Raw genomic sequence first — 27,995 nt, 5'->3', positions numbered from 1 at the left:
TGCTCACTTATCTTTTTCTTGCCTATTTTAACTTGTGTTTCCTATCTGTTTTTATGGTGCTGTCTTTAATAGTTTGGACTATTTTTTTCCTTTGTGTAAAGACAGATGCAAAAAATAAGTAGTTCTGCTTTCTCCCTGTTGCTTGTCACCTTCTTGCCACTTTCTCCCATTAATGCATCAATCAATTCCTTAACTTTTTTCTTGTTTTTTACATGTTGAAAGAAGCTTTTTTGTTGTTATTTTTGACTTTTGTTGCAAGCCTTAGTTCATTTTGAGCCTTAGCCTTCCTGACTTCATCTTTGCAGGCTCGGACTATTTGCTGATATTCTGCCTTAGCTATGTGTCCATCTTTCCACTTTTTATACTTGTCCTTTTTGTCTTTCAATTACTCTTTCAACTATGAAAGAATAAATGCAGCAGCACTCTCAGATCAGCAACAATTGTACTATTCTGAGAAGCATGGCATCTGAAACAAGAGGGCTAATTTCTGACAATGAGACAAGAAAGAAGGATTAGAGCTGAAATGCAAGATCTGTGTCGAAAGAATATTCTGGAAGGCCAAAATGTTCTAGAAACACAAAAGGAATGCTTTGGAATATTGTTGGTTTGGTTCAGTCCACAAAATAAAAAAATAATTGCTATGCAAGGAATTATAGGGTTTATAAAAGGTGAGTATAATACAAAGCTAGTATTCTTGTTCAGGGGAGATTTCACTGCCAATGGATATGGAAAAGGCCTCAGTTTTCAGCGTTTGTATTGTGTATGTGTGTATGTCACCGAGACTTTTTTTTTCTTTGAATGGAATTGAGCAGATCAGGCTTTTTCGATTTTGTCTCTTTACTGAATTTCCCTAATCCTGAGTGGATTGCAGCAGAATCAGAAAGTACAAACTCACCCAAGAAGAGCAGAGGGAGATATCAGGGAATTTCTAGAGCAATCTTAAAGTTGCCAAGTTTGAACAACACTGTAGTACACAGATCCCATACTGCGTCATTCTCCATGTACAGCAACCCCAGTACTAATTCCTCTTCAGGCATTTTAAATCCACTTGAAACCTCTTCAGCCTCCAAGACTCCTAATACCACTTTTGTCTGTTACAGGTTTTCCTTCTGTCCACTACCCCACTTTCACTCAATTCTTATCAACTTAGTCCATTCCCACTTTATCTTTCTTACTAGACCTTCTTGGATATGAAACCTCTTATCTGTTTTTCACTCAGCTGTTTCCCAGACTCCAGTTTTCAGCCAGAAATTCTGTCTTCTTCCTTTGGCACAGCAACTCTTCAAGGATATATATATATATAAAGGCTGCCTTGAATGATTTCTCGTGACAATAGATTTTTTTTACTCCAGATGCAATGCATTTTATTTTACTTTTTAAATATTTCAGTACATGGGAGATTTTTTTTTGGCATTTTATTTTGGAACAATTTTCAACCTTGGCATCACTTTATGGAAATCAGTGGTTTGAAAAGCAAAACAAAACCAAGGAGAGCAGATTTTTTTAAACTGATGACATTTTAAAAATCTTTAAATGAGTGTTAATTCCTACTTCATCTAGTTATATTAATTCAGTTCATTTCTTAGTAAAAAAAATAGAAGAAAGCCAACCCTCATGCCTTTAAAGAGGTTTTTGCAAATTAAATACTTTTTTTTCCTTCCATTCTGTCATGGAAGAATCATGAATCCTGGACAGTCCCTGCAATTTCTTGGCAAAGATTTTTTGTTTGCCATTTCCTCTTCCTAAGGAAAGAGAAAGTGATTGGCCCAAGGTCACCCAATTTTGGCTAGGGCTGGACGAGAATTTCTGGTCTCCTGGGTTCTAGCCAGATGCCTTAACACTATACCAGGGATAGGCAACCTTGGCTCTTTTATGACTCGTGGACTTCAACTCCCAGAATTCCTGAGTCAGCATAAAAGAGCCAAGGTTGCCTACCCCTGCACTTTTTTTATTTTTATTTTAATCCCATTTATATCCCGCCCTTCTCCGAGGACTCAGGGCGGCTTACAATCTAAGCACAAATCAAATGTGCTTAGCAATAGCCTTCATTCTATGTATATGCCTGCTTATTAGGGCTTTCGGGGGGGGGCCCACTATACCAAACTCTCAAATAAATACTATGGATATTTTTTTAAAAAAAGCATTACATTCACATTGTCACACAACTTTCAGTGGCCTTACAAAATCAAATGTATAAAACAAAATCATGCTTGATCTTTTCACACTGGGCTCATTATCATCATCATTCAACACATGCTGCATATTCAGAAAATCTATTATGTTAATATGATTATGATAGTTAACAATTGCAAGAGTAATTGCTGTTGATGAGTGCTAAGTAACAATACACTTATTCATAAACTAGCATGCTGATATAGAAATTGCATTGCTAAAAATCTGGTTTATTGTTCATAATCTGGCACACAGGTAGACAGCATTGGCACAAAATGTGGTTATAATTTATCACACCAGTGCACAATATGGAATTGTTCTTGCTTGGCTCGTATCAAAACAGAGCTTTGGTAATTAGGAAATCACCAGGAGAAATCTTGCTTCAGTCACAGGGAACAATAAACTAGATATCTCCATTTGATTGTAATGATATCTTTTCTTCCTAGCAAGTTCCTGATTATTAAGACTGCTCTTGCTGCAAAGACAAGATTAAGTAGGGTGTTCAAGAGGCAGCTACTAACATACTTGTCTGCTAGTGATCAGCCAGGGTTCTCTGATTGTTGGTGTGTTATTTTGCCTAACTGGCCAATGATTTCTTGCAAGTTTCTTCAAAAGGTGATTGACATGTCTGTGCAGCCATATACTGTATAGCATAATGTGTGATATAAAGAACATAGAATACCAACTTTAAACATTTTGTCTGTTGTACTGTGATCAAAATGTCAACAAATGAATATAATAAAATTTCCAAATAGAACTGAACTTGCAATACATATTTAAAATTAAGTATTTCTTCCTCTTTTAAGACTTCAGTTGTTTTTTTTAAAAAATGGCTCTTTAAAAGAGGCCATTGTGAATCTCAAATATAGCTATATCATTACTGCTGAAGGGATTTTATTATGCTTCAGGTTGATGTTAGTAATATTGATAATAGTAGTGATACTTTGTCATCATCTTTGTTTATGTGCAAGCAGTTTTGTAGGTGCTTTACATTGGAAAATTAGTTATATAAAAGCAAATGTTTCATGCTTTAGGTACAGGTGATTGCTTACATGAAAAGAGCATGGTAAGGGGAGGGGGGAAAGGAGTTATGGTGGAGCCTAGGTTGTTGTGTATGAGTCATCATCTAGGAATTATTTTTCTGTACCCTTTGGTTCCTAGTACCAAGACCAGATCTCTTTGTTCTGAAGGGGTATAGAAGGTGGAAGACATCTTTCCTGGTTGTTGCCTTCATCTCTCTACCAGCCACGAAGAGAGATGTGGCCACCCAACTCTATTCTGATCAAAATAAAAGTTGTTTGCTTGCTGAAACCTCAGCTCAGGAGTTTCTTTTGGCTCTTTTAAATTCCTGAGTAATGCTGGGGCAATTGTGAGGCTAAGTGTAAAACCTTACACTGTGTCATGCAACTATTTAAGAAAAATAAATAGGCTGTTATGAAAACTGGACAAGGCAGGAGCAAAAGATGAAGCCTTGGCCACTTCAGATAATAATCTCAGTTTAATAATATATGAATTGAGTATATCTCAAATAAAGGAGTAAACTAAATAAATTCTTGAAACTTGCAGTTCCTTTATTCTATGCAGAATTAATTTCATATTTTAACCAAGCAGGAACATCTAATGCATGTTTCGTCTTTAATGCTTACCCAGGAGGATTTTAATCTCTATTCTAATTTTAAAATAATACAGCAAAAACTGAAAAGTAATTAATGATACTGACTAATCAAAATACTGCCTACATAGATACACCGAAGAAATTAATTATAGAAGTTAGACTTTTAGAGTTTAGAAATAACAATAAGACTTTTTGTCTTATTGTTATTTCAAAAAAATGTAGGAATTCTTAGAAAAATTATATTTTGCATTTAATACTGTTTTTCAATATTACCATATTCTAATCCATTACACAGGTAATGTTAAAAGCACAAAAACAAAAACACAAAATGGAAACTATTTATATGTTAGAAGTTAAATCCTGTCCATGTCTTATTCCAAGCCAGGAGAAAAACACGGACAAAGGAAAATAATTTGTAGGCAGGTTGCAATTGGAAAAGGAGGTTTATTGCCCCAGTAACAGCAGTGACAACAGCAAGGGTTTTTGTGGGGTAGCTAGCAAATTGGTCTGGTCAGTAGAGGAGTTTTGTAATTGAGATGTCTGGGTCTGTGTGTTCTTTATTATTTATTTTTTAATATATTTTATTGATTTTTTACAATAACAATCTTTAGTGATTAGTAAACAGCAAGGGATGCGGTGGCTCAGTGGGTTAGGACGCTGAGCTTGTCGATCGGAAGGTCGGCAGTTTGGCGGGTCGAATCCCGAGTGTCGCGTAACAGAGTGAGCACCTGTTTCTCGTCCCAGCTTCTGCCAACCTAGCAGTTCGAAAGCACGTAAAAATGCAAGTAGAAAAATAGGGACCACTACGGTGGGAAGGTAACAGCGTTCCGTGCGCCTTTGGCATCTAGTCATGCCGGCCACATGACCACGGAGATGTCCTCGGACAAGCGCTGGCTCTTCGGCTTTGAAACGGAGATGAGCACCGGCCCCTAGAGTCGGAAACGACTAGCACACATGTGCGGGGGAAACTTTACCTTTACCTTTACCTAAACAGCATGTTATCTGGGTTTATATATTTTAAAAAACAATCAATAATAATTAATTTCTATAATTCCATAATCAATCTATTATTTAATGATATATTTCTTTGTTCTTCTCTTCTTCCAATAGTATTCTCCTTTTATCAACATTAAACAAATATAGTTCTTTAAACTTTCAATATACACGGTTGAATATAAATATTTTTCTTGCATTTGTACAAATAACAGTAACATCAGCATATAACATCTTTTCTGATTTGCTTATGTTTCAATTATATTCATAAGTCATCTTATTAAGTCACTATATATCCTGTTTTCAAAATTCTTATTTAAGCTTAATTTTCCTATATTCAATCCATTTTTATTAGTCATAATTTTCTCAATGTTCATTACATTTAAATATCCAAACTTTTCATTCACATACACCATCCCAATATTTTTATATTTCATATAATATAAAGAATATTATACCATATCTTATCCCTCTTACTGTAGGGTCCCTTTATATCCATGATTTATCTATTCTTTTAACCATATTCAAACGTGTTTAATCATATAGTACTCCATCTGGTAGGTCAAATCAAATCTCTTGAATCTAACTCTAGCTGCCTTCTTTTGCCAAGTAACTTTCCAAGTCAGTGTATTCAACTTGCCAGGAGATTCTTCCTGTATTTTTGTGAATGTGGTTGGGAAAAGACAAGTTAGGTAGAATGTGTGTTTTTTGTCTCCCAAACTCTAATAATTCTCCTGGCTGCTCTGTAATCCATTTTGTTAGATCTTCTTTCCTATCTTCAAGTTTATTTTGAAGTTCTGAAAAATAAGATATCTTTTCCATTTCCATTGTTGTGGAAAAATCTTGCAAGTTTTCTTTTGTTTGTATTAGACTGTACTTCTCTACATTTGTAGCTTCCCTCTTTGGATTCCTCTCCTCTAGTTTGTATTCTGTTATCTGGTTTGTTTGTTCATTCTTTGTTGTCATTTTCTGAGAGTTTTTTAACTGTAGGTTTAAGTTAAAGATGTGTTCATTTTATGTTGTCAAAGTTGTTTTTAATCTCATCATTATTTGAAACCATTGACATTTGAATCTGTCGCAGCATTGCATACATTTCCTCCTGGAAAATATTTGCCTTGTCTTGAAGTATTGCTCCTGCAGATCTTTCATGTTCCAGGGTAGGGCCTTCAGAAGGATATATTAGGTGTGGTTTCCTGCCACTTTTTGATAGGTCTGTAACATCCATTTCGTCTCCTTCCTCCAGGTAGTCTTTCACCAGTATCATAGTCTCTGTAATTAACTTTGTCAAACCAGCCAATCTTAAAGTCCAAACAACCAAATCTTATATAGTTCTTATCTTTATTATTTGTGTTGCAAGATTTCTATTATGGTCTGCAAGGTCATGACCGGCCCTAGAGGGAAAATGCAAATCCTAGGTGTTTGTCTCCCTGACCTAATCCTGTCAGCCTAATCTTGGCAATTTCAGCTTCTGGTCTACTCTGCCATCTATTTGGAGATTGCTTTAGCCATGTATACACTGTTTTATGAATGAAACTTAGTTTCCTTAAGCTTTGCCTGGAGCCTGCTTTTTGTGAAGGAAAGACTGGGGCTGCTTTCTGCCTTTGTTACAAAGATTTTTCTTCTCTTCTCCTTTAGGGAAAATATGCTATTCTGCTTCTTTTCTTATTCTGTGGAATATTTTATTCTGGAGAGGGGGACCTTCTTACACATAATAAACTACAGATATAAAAATGCTCAATTTTAATAAGGATAGGTAGATTGTATCTATACATGCTTCTTATTCAAATGCTAAATAAGAATGAGAGAGCCAGGGTGGTAGATTGGGAGTTTCAAGTTCTAGTTTCTAAGCTTCCTCAGCTACAAAAGCTCACTGGATGATTTTGTATTTCAGGGCAACTCATCTGATAAGGTTGTTGTATGAAAAAATAGGAGGGAAAATTACATATGTTACCTTGAGCTCCTGTTCAAAATCTAATAAAAATTGAAATCCTAAAATATTTTGTCAAATGTGACATATGTGTTGTAGAGTACTTGGTCTTTCTAGCTAACAAGCATTATCTTTTTTCACTTATTTGCCATAAGATATATGTAATAGTGGTGATTCTTAAATTCAAACCATTAGAAATTTCATTTTTGTACAATACAATACAGTACATTTTTTTATTTATCTATTTTTGTAGCCAGTAACATTTAATCCTTTGAGGTAGTCAGACTTAAATTTTAAACCACACCTTTTCTGAATTCTATTATTTAGAAAGTTATTTAAAGAACCAAAAATTTCAAGTCTTGATCATGTTTTAGATCCCTATCATTGCCCACACCAGACCTGTGCTTCCATGCATGTCAGTCTGAGGGGAGTAATAAGGAAAGGCAAGCAAAAACAGTAATCCAACCATTTTACACTGCTGTGACTTGATGACACAAAAACAAGACTTCTCCTATATATAATAAAGAATAAGCCACAGGAAAGTGACACATCATCAAATATAAGTAAAGAACAAACTACTAGCTACTCAGAAAGACATGTGGCTTCAACATACCTGCTCTATTCCTGCAGGTCAAAATGGCATCTTACTCAAATAATGAGAATGGATTTATCACAAATACTCATCAAAGAATCACAGATACAGGTTGCTTTAAATACGGATTTTATTCTTCATGGGACTCACGAGGCAATAATGCACAATGGTAGAAGAAAGCTTGTGCACAGTTCCTTTTCTAACACTATCAGAAAGAAGTACCTATTTATCAAATAAATAATTTTTGATAAATATAGTGAGAACAGAAGCTTTTGAAGTAAAAGTGATTAACAATATTGGAGAATTTCAAGAGTTCATATAATTCAGTAATGGTGAAGCAAAAGAAATAAATTAAAAGTTTGAAGCTAGGAAGTAGAATGTTCAAGGTTATTGCATCAAACTGATAAAGCTTTGAGAAATTATCAATCATACTTTCACTGTAGTCACAATCATTGTCTGCGATTTATAATGGAAGGTGCTTACCGCAAGGAGATAGAGGGTTTGATGAATTGATTTAAGAAAAACAGCCTAGTTTTAAATGTTGGAAAAACTAAAGAGATCATTGTCAATTTCAGAAAAGGCAGGCACAGCCACACTCCTCTATGTATTAATGATTCACCTGTGGAAATGGTTAGCAGCATCAAATTTCTGGGTGTGCAGCTGAGTAGGCTGGCTTGGTTGCTCAACAGCGAGATACTGGTAAAGTAGGCAGAGCAGTGCCTGTATTTTCTGCATCACATGAGAAAAGTACATCTTCCTTACCACTTTCTATAGAGCAAGGATGTCAAACTGCTGGCCCGTGGGCCGGATGCATCACACCAAAACCGTGCCCAATTGCTGGCAATTGGAAAAAAGTCGCAATACATCACGTCATGTGACATCACAAGTTTGACACCCGTGCTATAGAGGGACGATTGAGAGCATCTTATCATACAGCATTACAGTCCTATCATACAGTATTACAGGTTTAGAAGCATCACTACTTCAGACAGGAAACTGGTGCAGTGGTGAGGATGGCCAAAAAGATTATATATATATAATCTTTTATGTATGTTGTATGTAGCATGTTTATATGTGTTATGTATGTGTACACTTTTGAGAGCAGGCAACAGAATTTCATTTTTAATGTGTGCCAGTGTGCCCACAGTACAAAATGACAATAAATCTTATCTTAAAAGACCAGCTATTGCCAGCAAGTGTCAGAAGATTAAACTATTGCAATACACTGTACATGAGACTGACTTTGTGGATGAAAGCTTCAACTGGCTGAAAACACAACAGCCTGTCTCCTAAACAAGTGAGGGCAAATTTAGCAATGTTAGCAATACCACAGCAGCTCTCCATTACCAGATTGCTTCTCTATCGAATTCAAAGTGCTGGTGATTACTTTTAAAGTTTTATAAGGCTCAACCTACATCCTCCAGGAACTTGCAGAATCATCTTCCTGGCAAGGGTTAGCTTGCTCCATTTTTTTTTTTGATGGATGTCTTCAAAATCTTGCACAAAATGGTGGAGGGTAGGGTGGCTGAGAACCCTTCAATATGCTTTCACAATGGCTGCCAGACACTCAGAAACACTTTGCCTGGTAGATATGAAATGTATATCTTTCCTTTAAGAAGGCACTGAATACTTCCTTTCTCAGAGCAGTTGGGCATTGGCGGTAGAAGAGCTTTTTTAGTTATTTAGGATTTTTTTTGTTTTTGGTATTCTCTGTTGCAAACCATCATGTGATGCAGGAAAAATTAATAATTTTAAATGCATGAACATATGTATAAATAAAATGGGAGGTTTGCAATTTTGTGATTAATAAGTCCTCATGTCCCCATAATCAAGTCTCTTGAAATCTACAGTATATCTTCATTCTTATCAGCACTTGTAAGCACTTTAAAAATTGGACAATCATTTGCATATATTTGCAGTTGCATGGCAACAACTCCCCCAGATATAATCCACACAGGAAGCATGTAAAGTGCGGTAGCCATCTGGGGCAATATTTTTTTCTTTTTGGCAATCTCCCAGTTTGTTGCAGCTTGCTTTTCCCAAACAAGACACTAGCATGGCATGACAAGTTCAGCTACTTGTATACAGACAGACAGCATGTCTGAATTCCCTTATAATAAGGAATTGGAGAAAGAGGCTTTCTGGAAGTTCCTTCAGTTAGCACAAAATTTAGTATCACCTCGAGAGTTTTTAAATAAATATTAGTCACTATTTATCTACTGTCACTGTATATGTTTAACATTCTGAGATACTTACATCTCACGTTATCTGTTGTGACCTTGATGTATTCAAATTAACTGTTTTGTTTAAGCTTGTAAGTTCTTGTTCATTAATTGCTGGCAACATTAAAGCTATACTCTTTACTCTTTATCCCCAACACCATTAGCAAATTATGGGCAAGACTGTAAAAAAATTGGGTATTAGAACTTTCCAGTTTACATTTTGATCTTAGAAGGCTGTACAGTGCCATTTGAAAGTTCAAACCATTCCCGTCATGTGTATTCCAGAATACTTGTAGTTAATTCTGCATTTCATTGGAAAATGTTACATTATATTGCCTATCAATCATTCTGTCTGTCTGTCTTATCTATCTTCTATTTGTATGTCTATCTATTTATCTCTATCCTATCTGTCTGTCTCTCTATCCTATCTGTGTCTCTCATTCTGTGTATCTGTATTTGTCTGTCCATCCACCAAGGTTTCCCCCCCCATCCTACCACTTTCCTGATGAAGTGTAACTGCAACTGATGAAAATTGCTAACTCTAATCTAAACATTATTTTGCAGGAAGGACAAAGACCAATTTACTTTTTGGAAAAGAATAGTAATACCAAATATGAAAACTTCATTCTGTACTATTCTGTAAGAAATTCTTTTGCATCTGTGAAATTCAAAGAAATAATTTATTCTTCTGCTATTCTAGTTATTTTAGAAATGAAAATACCTTTCACAGCCAGGTATAAATAGAAATTTATTTTAATATAATTTATAGTTACATAATTTTCATATTTCTATCAACAATCATAATTATCCATTAGATAGGAAAAAGCTTTTCAGATATATATAGCTTTTGGGCAGGAGAAATGTGATGTCTTGAGATATAATATAGCAAAATGTAATAATATTTTTATTTTTAGTATATAAAGTCAACAGATTTTAAGAAGCAATTTGAAAAATTGAATTTTAGTACAAAAACATCCACTGATATTAAATAATGCAATGTGGATCATTTTTGCTTTCATAATTGGCCATGACTGTATCAAGATGATATTATGTAAAATATATTTTGCAATGATTTCTAGCTACAAGTCTGACAAGGTGACACACACTCTGTGCAATGCTTTAAAAGTAAAAACACCATGATACTAGGGAAAAAGAACCTCTATATTCCATGTATTTTCTTAAACAAACTCCTCCATTAAGCTGTTATTCTGAGGAGAAAAAACACAGAAATACCTTTTGATTACCTGTTCATTTCTTTCCACTCCACAAATGCCAATTTAGGTGAAAATTGCGTAATTTTCATTATGAAAACAGAATGACATGAAAGGCTCTTTAAGCTGCTTTTGAGTGGGGATATTAGGAGCTCTTAACAGCTAAACCATTTTAGCTTCTGTACTCCATTCTCTATAACTCGTTCTTGAAGTTAGTTTACAGAAATTAAACACCAAAAATGATTATGCGAAATAGGCGTTGTTGTTAAAAATCTGTCACTATATCCATAAATGATATAAAATTTTACTTCATCTATTTCTTTTTGTGAGATATTATTAAATCTTGTAGGCTATTTTCATTTTTAGTTGGAGAGTTCTGTGGAATTTTTAAATTGGCTGAAATCATTATCTACTTCAGACACACATTTCCATCTTCGAAGTTCTTCAATGTTGTCGGTGTTCCATAGTTTTGCAAAATACATCAAACTTTTTCTAAAAAACAAAGTTCAATATTAAAAAGTATTAACCCATCAGCAATCAACATGTAAGTATCTCCACTCTTATTTCATATGGAGAAAATATTTATATACAATAAATGATAAACACAGTAATATAATTTCCTACTTGATAATGCAAGATGAACACAGCATGTTTTGTATCAGAAGGAAGGTGCAATAAAACCCCCCAAAATCTCTGCAGAAAATTCACTAAAATAGTCTTACATTAATTTAAAAGTTAACTTAAAGTTAAATTAAATTAAAAGGGCACATGCTCAGCTTCATAGTGCAATTAAGATCAATTAGTTTTCCTTCGTGTTAAAATTAACACTTTACAGTTTAGCACTTTTTTCCATTTAGCTCCTACTCTGTGGAATCAACTTCCTTTCTAATATTGTGTATCTTTAGATTTCCTAAAGTTTAAAAAGCTCCTTAAAACTCTTCTTTTTACAGATCTTTATAAGGCAGAATAACCTTCTTTCTTATTAATCACTATTATTTATGGGTAGTTCTTGTTTAATTTCAATACATTCAGCGATTGTTCAATAGCACTGAATGACAGAACTACTGACCTGTTCTTAAAGTTTCAGCCATTGCAATTCCACACAGTCACATCCCATTTATGACCACCTTTTGGTCACCTGTCTACCTGCTGCTGCCAGTTGGTCCGGGCACATTATGCATCACTACTGTCCTGTACAGGCCCTTCTTTTATGCTACATTCTTTCTCAGTGGTGTAGCCAGGGCCTGTGTTCACATCCCACCCACAGCCTTCTTTTGTGAAAGGCAGCCCTAGTTGCAAAAAATGGACCTTCAAGCCAAAGTGTAAACTGAGGCCTTGGTAGCTCATGAAAAAAGCCGTGGCTAGTATAACAGTAATGCACACTGTGGTGTGAATGGCAGCAGCTATACAGGCAGCCAAAATGGAAGAGATTGGGGGAGATAGGCAAGGGGGAGTTCAGGGGGAGGTAAAGGAGGCAATCCCTTACCTTACTAAGGTTTGGATCTGGAAGGCACCAAAACAGAAACGGCTTGGATGGCTGCATTACTTAGTGACAGAAATTCAAATCCCAAATACTGTCATTAATTGAGGACTATTGTTATATTATCGTTGTGCTACTATTAGGAAATGTCTTACAATGTTTATTATATTGTTTTATTGCTGTAATTGCATACTATTTTTTTGTTAACCTAATTACCTAGACCAACAGGAGAGTGTCCTAACTTCTCTAGCAAGAGTGTCAATAGATCTTAAACTATGACTTATACAACAAAAATATTTTTAAAAAATTATTGGACTCTATTACACTTGTATAGAAAAGGATTATCTAGGACAGCATTTTGCTGGAGATGTAAGGTCAATACTTCCTTACAACATATTTCTTACAATGTCCTATACTTATTAATTTGAGGAGAAAATAGTGGATGAAATAAATGTGACTGTGTGACAAAAGCTAAATTTTTCAGAGGATACTTTCTTGAATTATCTATCTAGTCCATGGAACTTGACAACTGGAAAAAAAATGGATTCTCCATGCCTTACACTGTAGCTAAAAGACTGATTCTGCAACATTGAAAGATGTATGTATGGTCACATGTATTCAGTGGATTAAAGATTTGATTTCACTTGCTACTTATGAGCAGATTGCTTATAGAAATAAACTTTGTATAATATATAATAAAATACGGGATTCATTTATACAAAATACAATAGGTTAAAAAGCATGATAGTTATGTATTAGAAATGAATATACTTTTTCATTTCACTCATACCTACTTGCAAAATGTTTGCATTAGATAATTATATATAGAATTGTAACTGTTTACTGTAATGACATATTAAACTTTATACTTTTCTTGTATTTTTTTAACTTATTTTTAAGCACATGTATTTTTATTATGTATTTTTGTGTTTTATATCTTGTTTTTTCTTTTGTGGTACTATTTTAAAAAGCAATAAAAATATTAAAAACTTTTCTACTGGATTAATCAATTAAAAAGTATCAAAGTGTTATACAGTCATGGCCGAAATTGTTGGCACCCCAGAAATTTTTCCAGAAAATCAAGTATTTCTCACAGAAAAGTATTGCAGGAACACGTTTTGCTATACACAGGTTTATTCCCTTTGTGTGTATTGGAACACAACAAAAAAGGGAGGAAAAAAAGCAAACTGGACATAATGTCAAACAAAACTCCAAAAGTGGGCTGGACAAAATTATTGGCACCCTTAACTTAATATTTGGTTGCACACCCTTTGGAAAAAAATAACTGAAATCAGTCACTTCCTATAACCATCAATAAGCTTCTTACACCTCTCACCTGGAATTTTGGACCACTCTTCCTTTGCAAACTGCTCCAGGTCTCTCTTATTGGAAGGGCGCCTTTTCCCAACAGCAATTTTAAGATCTCTCCACAGGTGTTCAATGGGATTCAGATCTGGACCCATTGCTGGCCACTTCAGAACTCTCCAGCGCTTTCTTGCCATTCATTTCTGGGTGCTTTTGACGTATGTTTGGGGTCATTGTCCTGCTGGAAGACCCAAGATCTCGGACGCAAACCCAGCTTCCTGACACTGGGCTCTACAGTGCGACCCAAAATCCTTTGGTAATCCTCAAATTTCATGATTCCTTGCACACATTCAAGGCACCCAGTGCCAGAGGCAGCAAAACAACCCCAAAACATCATTGAACCTCCACCATATTTCGCTGTAGGTACTGTGTTCTTTTCTTTGTAGGCCTCATTTTGTTTTCGGTAAACAGTAGAATGATGTGCTTTACCAAAAAGCTCTATCTTGGTCTTATCTGTCCACAAGACGTTTTCCCAGAAGGATTTTGGCTTACTCAAGGACATTTTGGCAAACTGTAATCTTGCTTTTTTATGTCTCTGTGTCAGCAGTGGGGTCCTCCTGGGTCTCCTGCCATAGCGTTTCATTTCATTTAAATGTCGACGGATAGTTCGCGCTGACACTGATGCTCCCTGAGCCTGCAGGACAGGGAGCTTGCATTCCTTTGGAACTTGTTTGGGGCTGCTTATCCACCATCCGGACTATCCTGTGTTGCAACCTTTCATCAATTTTTCTCTTCCGTCCACGACCAGGGAGATTAGCTACAGTGCCATGGGTTGCAAACTTCTTGATAATGTTGCGCACTGTGGACAAAGGCAAATCTAGATCTCTGGAGATGGACTTGTAACCTTGAGATTGTTGATATTTGTCCACAATTTTGGTTCTCAAGTCCTCAGACAGTTCTCTTCTCCTCTTTCTGTTGTCCATGCTTAGTGTGGCACACACAGACACATAATGCAAAGACTAGGTGAACTTCTCTCCTTTTTATCTGCTTTCAGTTGTGATTTTTATATTGCCCACACCTGTTACTTGACCCAGGTGAGTTTAAAGGAGCATCACATGCTTGCAACAATCTTGTTTATCCACAATTTTGAAAGGGTGCCAATAATTTTGCCCAGCCCATTTTTGGAGTTTTGTTTGACATTATGTCCAATTTGCTTTTTTTCCTCCCTTTTTTGTTGTGTTCCAATACACACAAAGGGAATAAACCTGTGTATAGCAAAACTTGTGTTCCTGCAATACTTTTCTGTGAGAAATACTTGATTTTCTGGAAAAATTTCTGGGGTGCCAACAATTTCGGCCATGACTGTATATTTTTTTCTACTGTTATCAAAGAACTGTATATTCTAGTGTTTCTTCTACACATGACAACTGATTACACACACTGACCTGCATATTAAAACAAATTAGATTACAACTGTTTGCAAAGGCTAAATTCTTCCGTTCAAAAGTTTGCTTTTTATGTGTATTTTTTTTCTTTCCCAAATTCTCTCACAGAAGAGACTAGGATTAATAAAATAGTAACAAGTAACAATACCGTCATTACAGAAAATAAAGTACTGGCATTATATTACATTACAATGTGATGAGAAGGTGGGTTGTACCAGGGAAGTGTGGCTGGCATTTCTAAAGTTTTTAATGCTGCAGGACTTGGGCCCTCTTCTTGGGTCCAAAGTTGCTTAGAACTTCATGAGCACTATGGAACTATTTCACGTTATTTTAGCCCCAGCTCAAGGGTGATCATGTCCTAAGCTTATTGTTTACCTTGGAACAATTGACATGTGATCTGAAAATAAGGGGATATTGGCATCAAGTCCTTTCTGGTCAGCTGCACATTTTCTATTCATTCTTTTCTATTAAAGATCTATCTCTAATAGAAATATCTTAGTTCTATGTATTTCTAGGCTGTTACTCTCTTCTACATTATTATAGAAAATGCATCTTGAAGATTGGGAAAATGTAGCAGAGATTAAAAAAGATTAATCTTTAGGGATTAAAACACTAAATTATAAATATTTCCATGTGATGGCAAATACATTGGAAAACTCTAATAGAAAAGTTGACTCCCCCAAAAAATCAGTATTATGATAATGCAAAAGACTATTTCATCCTACTTGATTTAAACTTTTTATATGTAACAAAGGCACAATCTGTTTACTACCCAGTTCTAGTGCCTAGGAGGTAATGTGTTTAAATAAAGTAGTATATATTCTGCTTTCATATTTTCCTCACAACACTGTTAATAAAATTAAATTGAAAAGGCTTTAAACTTTGGCATTTATATTGCTAGAAATCATGGAAGCTGGATAGAGAAATGTTTGTCTATACATAAATGCTACATTCTAACTATAGGAATTAAAGTGGGGAATCCTTATATCACATACGATGTTTATCTGAGAAGAAAGCAAACTTGTATTGAAGGCATTTTACCAGAGAAAAAGTAGATTGAAAACACAGGCAAAAATCTGCATGATACACAGCTTTTAAAATGGGGAGCTGCTAACCTCACTTGAAACCAATCCTAGAGATTTTCAATAAATGTCTACAAGTTATACAGTTCTGTACGTATGTGGATTTGCATGTATCCCCATCACACATACATGAAAGCCAGAAATCACATTTCAGAAGAGCCTAGAGCAAACAAAATTATATTAACAAAAATATAGTTACCTATTTCTAAAATTAGTTCCCTTTATTTAGCAAATATGTACAACTCCTCTCACAGACAAATGCATAAACATACATGCACACTTCTGAGTTGCATTTCTCCTTGACATTTACAAATTCTGTATTACAGAACAAAGCAAGCCAATCTATTATCTAACCTTTTCACATTAGCTGATCTCTCTAGTTCCTTTGATTCATAAGCAGCCTTTTTAAGAATTTCTTTTGGCACACCTGCCAGTTTAGCAACATTTAGACCATAGCTTCTTGCAGCAACTTCTTTAGTTATTTGATAAAGGAAAGTAACACAGTCAAGATTATTTTGTTCTTCAAAATCTAAAAAGAAAAAGTGTATTTATTATCACTTTACTCTTTCAGTACGGTTTTGAAGTTATTTTTAATCAGACATGCGCAAATCCCAAAGTTTTACAAATAGAACTCCAGAAAATTCAATTTCTTCTCTGCACCATGTTGATTCAATTATTCTAGACATTGTCTGGCAGTTTTATGAAACCTAATCCTCTAACCTGGAAGTGCTCTAGCGGTTGTTGTGAGATTTAGGACAAAACATATCAGGAATACTAGGATCTCTTCAAGAACAGAGAATTCATTTCTGAATAAGGACTAAGTCAAAATATCACTCAGAGAAGAAACAGAATTCTGGGATTTTTCTGAATCTTCAGTTTTGTTACCCACCATAGACACCTAGTACTCAGTCATTCTAATTCTATTGCTAAATATTGAATTTAAGTTTATTTTTAATCATATTAATTGTTCCTAACTCATACTAAGATGACTGAAACTAAGATATAGACCAGGGGACCCCACACAAGTGGGGTGGCAAATGCTCACAAAAAGGCTCACAGAAGTGGGGCCGTAAGCACCTGCAACAAGACTTAGCGAATGGGGCTGTGAGCACCCTTGACATGGCACTGTGGGGCAGTGCGCAAATGCGAGTGCACTGGCCGGCCACTCACAGACCAGGGGACCCCGGCCTGTGAGTGGCCGGCCAGTGCACTCGCATTTGCGCACTGCCCCACAGTGCCATGTCAAGGGTGCGCACAGCAGGTGCTTACGGCCCCACTTGCGTGAGCCTTTTGTGGGCATTTGCCACCCCACTTGTGTGAGCCTCATTGCGGGCGCTTGCAGCCCCACTTGTGCAAACCTCGTTGTGTGACGCACTCACACGAACGTCACCACTAATGTAGTGGGCAATCGTGCACATGCACCTACCCCACCGCAAAATCTTTCTCCCCTGCCCCAGGCCACCAACCCAGAAAGGTTGGGGAACTCTGACATAGACAACCAAATAGCTTTAAGTAACTGCTAAAAACAAATTATCAGTCTAGTAAATTTGATGTCATACCATCTTCTGGTTTACTATCATCTTCATTCACTAAAAAAGACATATGATAGTTCCCAACATGGGTCGGATAAGCTCTTTCCAACTCACACAGTGGAGGATAATGGGTAACAAATAGTGTCAATGAACCAACCTAGAGGGGAAAATATATATTTAAAATTTGAAAGTATGTCATCAACTATCAGCAAGCTGATAACCTATCATTTTCCTTTAACTAAATGTGATGTTTTAGTTTGGTCTTAAAATGCTCCTTAATATATATATATCAATATTTAGAATTTTTATACATTGTAATATGGGGCCCAAATTGCAAGTTAATCCCAGGTTATACAGAAGACAAATTCCTTCCTCTATTTTCAGTTATGAGAAGAATGTATACTTGCACCCTTCACTTCTAACAGAACTTCTGTTATTAACTAAGTCCTGAAGCAGCATGACCCATTTGTACCAGCCGTTCACTTTCATACAAGGTGGGTAAATTGTTAGTGGGGGCACTTTCATGTTACAATTAAGTCTATAAATATAATTTCAGCGATATTATTAAATTGCACTCCATGTACACAAGTTCCTGTTTTGAGCATCTCAACATCTGAAAACTTTTCCAATTGTTAGTGAAAAAGTAACCAAAATAAAAATCTTAGAATATTTCAAGAACACTATAAAGACAAGGTTATAATGGGCAAAGTTGGTAAATACTGATTTGTAAATATGCATTATTGTTTTAATTAATAATTTTTGTAGTAAGTGATATCTCATATGCCAAGTATCAAAAATTTTGACATTAATTTGACAAAAAATTCAAATACTTTTCAATAAGCCCACTTTTTCTTTAAGATTATAATTTACTAATAATTATAGTTAATCAAATAATATACTTACATTCCTAATGAAATGTTCTAGAGTAGCATAAGCAATTGCAATTCCATCATGTGTACTAGTTCCTCTTCCTAGTTCATCCAAAATTACTAGTGAATGTGAAGTTGCTTTTTGAATAATTGCTGCTGTATCTGTTAATTCTTCCATAAATGTACTGCGACCTTTAAATACATTGTCTGTGGCACCCATTCTACATCCAAAAACAAATGGACAATGAAGTCTCAAAGAAAATAAAAAATGGAAGGTGTGTCTTGAAATTCTGTACAACAGACATGTCAGCAATTAAGGTACTTCAGAAGTACCTACTGTACTTACAAGAACCTCTGGTACTAGAAAAAAAAGTTAGATCAGTAATGTATGAATTTGAAAGGCTACAGCGACTAATGAAGTAGCTACAGAAATATGGCAAATATCAAAAGAATGATCAGTAATTTTTCCATCCAATCCATCTGGATAACAACACAGTGGCTAACAAATTGGGGGAGATCAGTCTACCAAAAAATGTCAGAGAAGACTTAATGTAATGTGTAATGTTTATACACTTTCATGCATTTCATATACTATGAAGATAATGCTTAGGATCAACTGATGCAGATCAGAGTCCTATATAGAAAGAGAAATGTCAGATGTTCAAGCTATTTTTAGAAAATGTTAGGATATACTGTTGCTGATAGATGCTGGATAATTAAGAAAGCCCAAAAAATCCCAAAAGGAAGACATTATGTGTTTCACTGACTCGGTCTTTTATTATATTGACCATGTGAAGCTGTGGAATGGGCTTAGGGAAATGGGAATTCCAGAATATCTCATTATCTTAATGAGAAACCTAGGACAGGAAGCCACAGTCCGAACAGAGGATGTTAAAGCACAATAATTCCAGGTTGGCTGAGGAGTCCATCAAGGGTGTGTACTCTTCCCCTACATATTCAACCTATTTCCTGCCTCTATATTTAAGAAGGCTGGATTGGGGGGGAAAATGCATGTGGTTTTAAAACCAGAGGATGAGATTTCAATAATCTGGGCTATGACAATGACATTATTCTGATAGTTGAGAATGCAAATGAAAAGCTCTTTCAACTTCTGCAAGTTCTAGTAATAGACATCAAGGAGCAAAGGGAAAAAAGTTACTAAGATTAGATACAGAAAGATTAAACTGATGACAGATACATCAACAAGACTTAGAATTAACAGTGAAGACACTGAAGTGGTGGATAGCTTTGCCTTTGTGAAGGAATGTAATTTGGATTCCCAGGAAAAAAGGAGGGCATTCCAGAGAAATAAAAAACAATTTAGTTTAGATCAGGGATCAGTCCCCAATCCCTGGGCCATGGAGTGGTAGCGGTCTGTGGCCTGTTGGAAACCAGGTCGCTCAAGCAGCAGGGAAGCACACCAAGCTTCATTTTGCGTGTGCGAAACCATCCCCTCCCCCTGCTGCCACCACTGCTGATGGTCCATGGAGCCAGAAAGGTTGGGGATAGCTGGTTTATGTCAGGGAAAATAAATTAATACTTCCCTATCAGAGGGCGATGAACCGTGGTTCATACGACACATGGTAAACATCAGGTAAAAATAAACAAAACCGAGGCATATTCTACTGTATATAAAACTTTAATTGGAAAGCAAAAGAAAAGCTCCTAACTGACTACATCCTCCCATCAGACAGAATACAAAGAGAAAAAAAGTAAAGTGAGAAAACTTTTGTAGACATGCGCAGTTAACAGCAGTTCTAGGCACGAAACCATAACATGGCTGGACATGTGACAATCACCTTGGTTACATTGATAAGATTACTATGCAGCTGGCAGAAACACAGAGTGAGACGTGCGGAGCTGACAAACAGAAAAAACAACGCAATGACAGTTTAGATAGTTTGGGTAAAAGAAAGAGGGTAAAGATAGAACTCCTTACTAGTTCCCAAAGTATATGCTTCATGTGGGTGGTAGTTTGCTTAAGTGGAACAATAAGGAAATCTGCTTGGAAGAATCACAACATTCCTTTCTTGGTTTTTGGAGCCTGACATCCTTTTAGGATCACTTTTAGTTATCACTAAAAGCCAACATGGGTTTGTCAAAAACAGATCATGCCAGACAAATCTTATTGCATTCTTTGACCAAGTGACAAAACTAGTGGACCAGAGGAATGCTGTAGATATAATTTACTTGGACTTCAGTAAGGCATTTGATAAAGTAGATCACAACCTACTACTTGATAAGATAAAAAATGTTGGTTAGATAGCATCACCACCAGATGGATTCGTAGCTGGCTGACAGTTTATTAGGTAGAAGCTAGCTATTTAAATATTGGGTGTATGTTAGATGATATAATTTTTGGTGTAATAAGATAAGGGAACTTTGGGTTGTGAATACTATTTGGGATGTTAAAGGTTAAACTTGGATACTATAATTAACATCAAAATTAGATAAAATTTAATAACAGGATATAGATATACCTTATCGAAATTGGATAGACAAAATCTTCTTTAATTGACCATTCCTAGAAATTTGCTAGTTTAAATACGCTGTATTGAATGTTGAGGGAAATAGAGAAGGATGCTATGATAATGTAACCCGAACTGTGTACTGAAAACTCTGTTACTCAACTGATGACTACCCAGGTATCATGATGCTTTCTAAATATATAGGTTGTAATTTGAAAAACTAATAAAACTTCTGTTTTTTTTTAAAAAGGATTCCTTCTCAAGTATTAAAGAAAATATTCATTAATGAGACTCATTAACACATATCAAATTTACTTGATTGGAAATTAAAGTATTTCAAAGCTAATAAAATACATTTAAGCATATTAAGACTCAAAAGATGTATGTCTTGCTGAATTCAATAAACCACTAGAAATCAAAATTGTAATTATATATATGTTATACAGGTACTCCTCATTTTATTATGATAATTGGAACTGGAATTTCTATCGCCAAGCAATGCCAGTTGTAAAGTGTTACACCACATGACCACATCACTTAACAACAGCAATCCCAGCAGTCCTTGTTGCCATCATTAAGCAAGGATCATGGGTTGTTAAACAAAGATCTTCTCACAACTACCTCTGGCTTGCAACAAGCAAAGTCAATAAAGAAGCTGACAGGAAGTTGCAAGTCCTAGGTGGCTTATAAACAGGTTAGCAGGTAGTGACTTCTGCAGCACAGAAGACATTGGGATGGCTGCTGCTGGGTGGAAAGGATGCACAGGTGGGCTACCATGGGTGTCTTACAATCTTCCTTACCAGTTTCCCCCCACTGACTCTGCTTGTGGGAGAACCTGGCAGGAAAGTAGCAAATGGCAATCACATGACCACAGAATGTTGCAACATCATTATAATGAGCTGGTTATTCTGTTAGCTTCTGGTTGCTAAGTACCTTGATCGCAATCACATGGCCATGGGGTTGCTGAGAAAGTCAGAACTTTGAGGACCAGTTGTAAGGTTATTGTACAAGGATGCGATTGTATCCTTGAACAGTCACAGAATAAATGACTGTTAACTGAGAACTACCTGCATCTGAATATATCAAACTTTTTTTGAAATTCATTTTCTCTTTATTAAAGTCATAATAGAGCCTTGCAACTGCTATAATTTTTTTAAGTTCCATTACATGATGTGCAACTGGGGCTGATTTTCTTCATAAAACAGCAGCATTCTTTAATTGGTTTCTACATTAGAATTAGATAGCCTATTCACAAAAGTACCCACAATGGGCAAGTGGAGATATAGGAAAGGGGATTACTGCTAAAGTCTTAAATTGTTAATGTGATAACAATTGTGATAATTCTAAAAAACCCTTATAATATTAAAACTGAAAAATAAGAGCTCCCCCCAAAAACGTGCTTGTAGTCTTACCTGGTAAATATACCATCCACAATACCAATTCTGGCTTCTTCAGCTGGTACATAAGAACCAATCTGTGCCATGATAGTAATCAATGCAACTTGTTTTATGTAAGAGCTCTTTCCTCCCATGTTAGGTCCAGTAATTATCATTACTCTTTGACTATCTTCCTGGAAAATGAACACTATAATTAGACTATTTTAAAACAGACCTCATGCAAAAGTTTCAGACCTTTGGTGATCGTATACAGATCACCTAAACAGATTCCAAATTACTACACCAAAAATGCTAAGTTAGGGTGCCTCACTAAGATTTCTTTCACTTCTTTTATTACCACTGCTTCGCAAAAGTATTTACAATTCAAATGAAAGTGTAATAGCAAATGTACTAGCTATGTGGCATTGTTAGAACTGTTTTTTTAAAAAAAACCTATGTCATCCTGCTATAAAAAAGATTTTTTATATTAAAAATCTGGAGTCTTGCTTGTATAAGAGCACTTCTCCAAACAGGAAGTAGCAGCATTGAAGGATTTGTTTATATGAATTCTATCCTTTGCCTGGATTTATGTACCTACATGTATTTCTGTCATTCAAATCTAAACATGGATGGAGGACTATGAAAAGATGCTTCGAAGCACTTTTTCTGTAACACCCTTGTAGTTACCTAAAATGTTTGCATTAAAAACATAATATTCTGTCTGATAAAAGATTGATGACTAGTCTAAAAGATTTTTCTTCCTCCCTGCCATTTCACATGTCTCAAAATCTTCTCTGGAAAAACCTCAAGTCTATAGTGTCAACTCTACAAATGAGCATGGCTGCAGCCATTTTCCTTCTCATTCTAGGTTGCCACATAAAACAGAGGAAGGGGGGTTGCCCAGGTGCTTCGCTAGTCCAAATAATCTTTTGTCCCATGGGAACCAAGGTCATCAGCTGCTCCAGAGACTAGAGATTGGGGTTTTCATAAAAAGCCTGCCAAATAATCATATTGGGAAACGTAGTTGCTTACATAGCTTTTGTGGGTGGGACATTTAACTTTTTATTGGGGAATTGTTGCTTGTGTATCCAGACTTGGTTTCACTTTTGACCGTGACAATAGTTTGTAACTAATAAACATGTTCTTTGACAAATTTGCAAGCCTCAGAGTTCTGTTTTATTCGTCTCTGTCTGTTGGAACCATGACATTTAAAATATATTTTAGAGCGTGCAGAAAAGAAAGAGCCAACACAAAAATAAATGTGAGACTATGTAATTTTATGTTTCATTTTCTAAGTCTACAACTTAAGTTTAATTATCTAAAAACCTAAGCATCTTAATGGTATATTCTGAATACTTCATGGGAATTGCTGTTTGGATGCAGTCACCATATATATAACAGTTTTCTTAAAAACTAAAAACAATGTTAAGATCGTTTTATTATTCTTGCTCTTAAAAGTTTACTTACTGACAAGAATGTATCATTTGGAACATACTGCTGTTGCTCTCCTAGTAACACATCTATCACAGGATGTTTCCCATTTTTTATCATTATTTCTGATCTCTCATCTATTATGGCAGGTCTGAAAAACAAATATTTTTACAGACTGAATGTGGAATAAAGACCCCAAATCATAACTTGCCTTACTGATCTTGAAATAAGCCAGCCCATTGATAATAAATGAAGTTCCATCAATTCTACGCAGAAACAATCTGATCTGGAGGAGAGTCACTAGGTGTTCAAATGTGACATGCAAGAATGATCAGCCCTTTTGTAAATTCACAATGTTACCTTAAATATTCGAGTAGTTTAAATAAAATGATTACCTGCAATAATCTCCTTGTTTGGCAGCCTCAGCCAGGGAAAAAAAACAGTCCACAGTTGCTAGATGATCCACAGCTTGAGAGAGTGCATGATAATGCTCATTAAAATGACTAAATAGAAGTACATTGGGGAAAAAAGTGAATGAAATATTAATACAAATATGCTATAACCAATCAACAATGCTACATCCATACAAAGTTTCTGACATATGTTGTCTGTTTGGAATACATAATCTAACTGTACCTCTAGTTACACATACACACACAAAAAAAGAAATTCTGATTGGCTTGATTGTTTATAATGAAAGACTGAGAGATGATACAAAGAGGTTAGAAATTTTGTGAGGGAATGTTTTCAAAGGGATTTTTTTTGTCTGTCAAAAGCTGCCTGGGTACGGCAATGTGATCAGAAGAGACACATGATCCATCATGAAGGAGTATTATGAAAATAATAGTAAAACTGTTGATACAGGTAGTTCTTTACTTTTGACAGTAATTGAGACTTAATTTTCAATCATTAAGTGAAGCAGTCATTAAGCGAGACGTGATTGCTTCACTCAATGATCACAATCCTGGTTGCAGTCTTTAAGCAATCACCAGGGTTGTTAAGGGGATGGGAGAAAGATCTGCCTGCCAGAAGTGCTTGTCCCCATACTGGGATGAATCCCTCTAGTGGGCAGCCCCTTTGCTTTCAAAAATCTGCCTGCTGGAGGGACTCTGTGCCACCTCAGGCCGATAACCTTGTTGCTCTCAAAGAGGCTGACTGAAAAAGGTCTTCACTGAAATACAAGCAGGATTTTGGGACAGAGTGATTAAAGCATGCGGTGTTTGCAGCCAGTCCCTTAAGACAAGAGAACTGCCTCTCATTTCTGAGAGCTGACTGCAAATACCCTGTGCAGCAACTGCTCTATACTAAGTTCTTGCATGGATTTGGGAATGGGCCTTTTTTGGCCAGAAACCAGAGGAAGTCATGTCAGCAACCGGAAGCAGCTTGCAAGCTTCCCTGCCTGCTTCCTTATGACTTTCTGGATAAGCCAGCAAGGAAGATTGCAAATGATGATCACATGATCACAGGGCACTTAGCAACATAAGTGTGAACAAGTTGCCAAGCACCTGGATTACAATCATGTGAACCCGAGGAAATTACAACAGCCGTAACTTTGGTTATGAGACATTAAGCGAGGGGTAGCTGTATAGAATTTTCAGCTCTCCAAGAATTTTATGGTAATGCATATATAAACATATTTATATATTTTATGATTGTATTAATACTGTTATATTTCTAAATTATGTTTTGTTTGTTAGATTTGACCATAATTTTTAAAAAGCTCTCAAGGATTTTATTGTGCGGTTAATTAGGGGTAGCTGATCTAGGCTGAAAAAAATCCAGACAACCGTAAGATGGCACCAAAGTAGTAAAGAAAAACAGTTTCATCTGGACTTACAGCAAGATTTGCAGAACAGATTTGACAACCCTTGTGTAATGTTTAGCTTATGATATCACCTAGAATACTTTGGTACAACTATGGTATGTCCTGCTACTTAGTCAGACAAATTACAGATCATCTACATTTCTGATGTTCTCTGTGAGCTGCTGTGAGTCACCAAAATAATAAATTAAGCTATCTGTGGACAAATATTTTGAACTGGGGACATATTTGAAATTATGAAAGTATTTGGTAGACATATTCACAAAATTACTGCCATGCCAAAAGATTTGTATATTACAAAATGGCTGCAATGATGAGCATCACAAGACAGAAAATTCCCCCAAAAGATGAACTTTGTCTATATCAATGCTTTCTGCCCCTGGGGCCAAAGGTATGTTGCAAATAAATATGATGTAAGATACTGGATCTTTGTTTTGCAGAATGCCACAGCCCTATGTATGTTATGAATTTAAGAAAATATTTTATCTGAGAAAATCATGGATCTTAATAAGCACCAAAAAGTATATTATGATGCACATACAGTAAGTGCCAATGAGCACCATGTTGCTTATCAGTAATCTAAGTCCTCAAAAATATCAAAACTCCTTTAAAATACTGTTTGTGAATTTTAAGTACCGTATTTTTCGGATCATAAGACGCACCTGACCATAAGACGCACCCAGTTTTTAGAGCAGGAAAACAAGAAAAAAAAATATTCTGAACCAAATAGTACCGGTATACTAAAACAGGGCTTTTCAACCTTTTCATCCATTGTACCACTTTTAGGACAAGGCAATGTCCAAGTACCACCAGTCGCCCAGCAAGGTGTCAAAAACCTGACACCTCCCCCCCAAAAGGAAAAAAAATGATACAGGTAGTCCTTGACTTACAATGATTCACTTAATGACTGTTCAAAGTTACGATGGCACTGAAAAAAGTGACTTATGACCATTTTCACACTTATGACCATTGCAGCATCCCCAGGGTCATGTGATTTACATTCGGATGCTTGGCAATCGATTCATATTTATGATGGTCACATTGTTCCAGGGTCATGTGATCACCTTTTGCAACCTTCTGAGAAGCAAAGTTAGTGGGGAAACCAGATTCACTTAACAATCACGTTACTAATTTAATTTCTCTCTCCTTCTCTCTCTCTCCCTCTCTCTCTCTCCCTGTCCCATTGTCCCTTCTGTCTTTCCTTCCTTCCTTCCTTCCCTCCCTCTTTGTCCTTCCCTCTCCATGTTAGAGCAGTACCCGCAGAGGCGGCCCTACTTTCTCTTCCAGAAAGCAAACTGAAACGGAGCGAGGGAGATTGCCAGAAATGCGAATCGGCCGATCTCGCACTCCTGCAATCTCCCTCGCTCCGTTTCAGCCTGCTTTCTCTTGTAGCAAGGGAAGCTGAAACCGAGCAAGGGAGATTGCAGGAGCGCGAGATCGGCATTTCTCAGCACGTGCCAATTCGTGCTCCTGGAAATCTCCCTTGCTTTCCACTTGCGGAGGTTGGGGCTGGCCATACAGATCACCTTCGGACCATAAAACCCTCGTTTCCCCCCCACACACTTTTGGGGGAAAAAAGTGCGTCTTATGGTCCGAAAAATAAGGTATATTCCCATTAAAAATGCAAGAAATATTTTTGGCTAAATTACACAATATCCATTAACTTTTGATATATCAGTTATCATAATCTGTTTCTATTCCAAAGCCTACTTGTTACAATAACAAAAATGTAAACTTACTCTAAAAAACATAGCCATGCAGAATTGCAGTCAAGGACCAGTTGCTCACGTAGTTGATTTAGCTTTCTGTAATTTTCTACAATAAAAGGAGTGTGAAAACGACTCACAACCTTTGTGCTTGAAGAAAGAATCAAACAGGATATAAACATGATTAATCAATACATTTTTCAGTGCATGAAATTAAAATTAGGTCAGTATCTTCTTAGGATTAGTATTTCTGAAAGTTCATTATTATGTGTCTGTTTCTCTCTGTGTGTTTGTGTGTGTGTGCACATATACACATACCCTTCTCACTCCTATGGGTGGTTTGTGTCTTCCTAAATCTCGGCTTCTCTACCATAGGTCTGGGAGCTGCTCCTAGCAATGTACTCTTCTGGACAAAGAGCTCTGATGTTGTTCCTGGGATCTGTTGGAGTCACAGCCTCAAGTGTTCCTACCACCACTGGTAACCACCACTACTTCCTAATGCCCTATTACCAGGTGTAGTTTGGAAAGTGTGAGACTGAATGAAAAAATTACATCTTCCAATAAGTTTCCATAATTCTTCTAATATTGCCCCAAATCCTTATCTGTAATACTGATGTCATTCAATTTGGCACAGTGGTTAAAGGAACTGAGCTAGAAACCAGGAGGCCATAAATTTTAGTCCTATCTTAAGCATAAAGCCAAATGGGTAACTTTACACCAGTCATTCTCTCTCAGTCTTAGGAAGAA

At 36.1% G+C, this 27,995-nt stretch overlaps 1 protein-coding gene across 1 annotated transcript in view; it reads right to left on the bottom strand.

The window, feature by feature from the left end:
- Positions 1-10,268: 10,268 nt before the first annotated feature.
- Positions 10,269-27,995, bottom strand: part of MSH3 (mutS homolog 3) — a 71,740-nt gene continuing 54,013 nt past the window's right edge. Inside the window, exons 17-24 of the mRNA XM_081318402.1 lie at positions 27,282-27,398; positions 24,116-24,223; positions 23,757-23,871; positions 22,326-22,483; positions 18,480-18,666; positions 17,604-17,733; positions 16,399-16,573; positions 10,269-11,224 (exon numbers count right to left, since the gene is read on the bottom strand). Of these exons, the coding sequence (XP_081174528.1) occupies positions 11,095-11,224; positions 16,399-16,573; positions 17,604-17,733; positions 18,480-18,666; positions 22,326-22,483; positions 23,757-23,871; positions 24,116-24,223; positions 27,282-27,398 (1,120 nt within the window). The 3' untranslated portion in view covers positions 10,269-11,094. The remainder of the gene's footprint in view (positions 11,225-16,398; positions 16,574-17,603; positions 17,734-18,479; positions 18,667-22,325; positions 22,484-23,756; positions 23,872-24,115; positions 24,224-27,281; positions 27,399-27,995) is intronic.

The sequence above is a fragment of the Vipera berus genome, assembly GCF_964194415.1.
Source record: "Vipera berus genome assembly, chromosome: 2".
Classification (NCBI taxonomy): Eukaryota; Metazoa; Chordata; class Lepidosauria; order Squamata; family Viperidae; genus Vipera; species Vipera berus.
The sequence above is the reverse complement of the archived record's forward strand: the minus strand, read 5'-3'. Positions and strand labels throughout refer to the sequence as shown.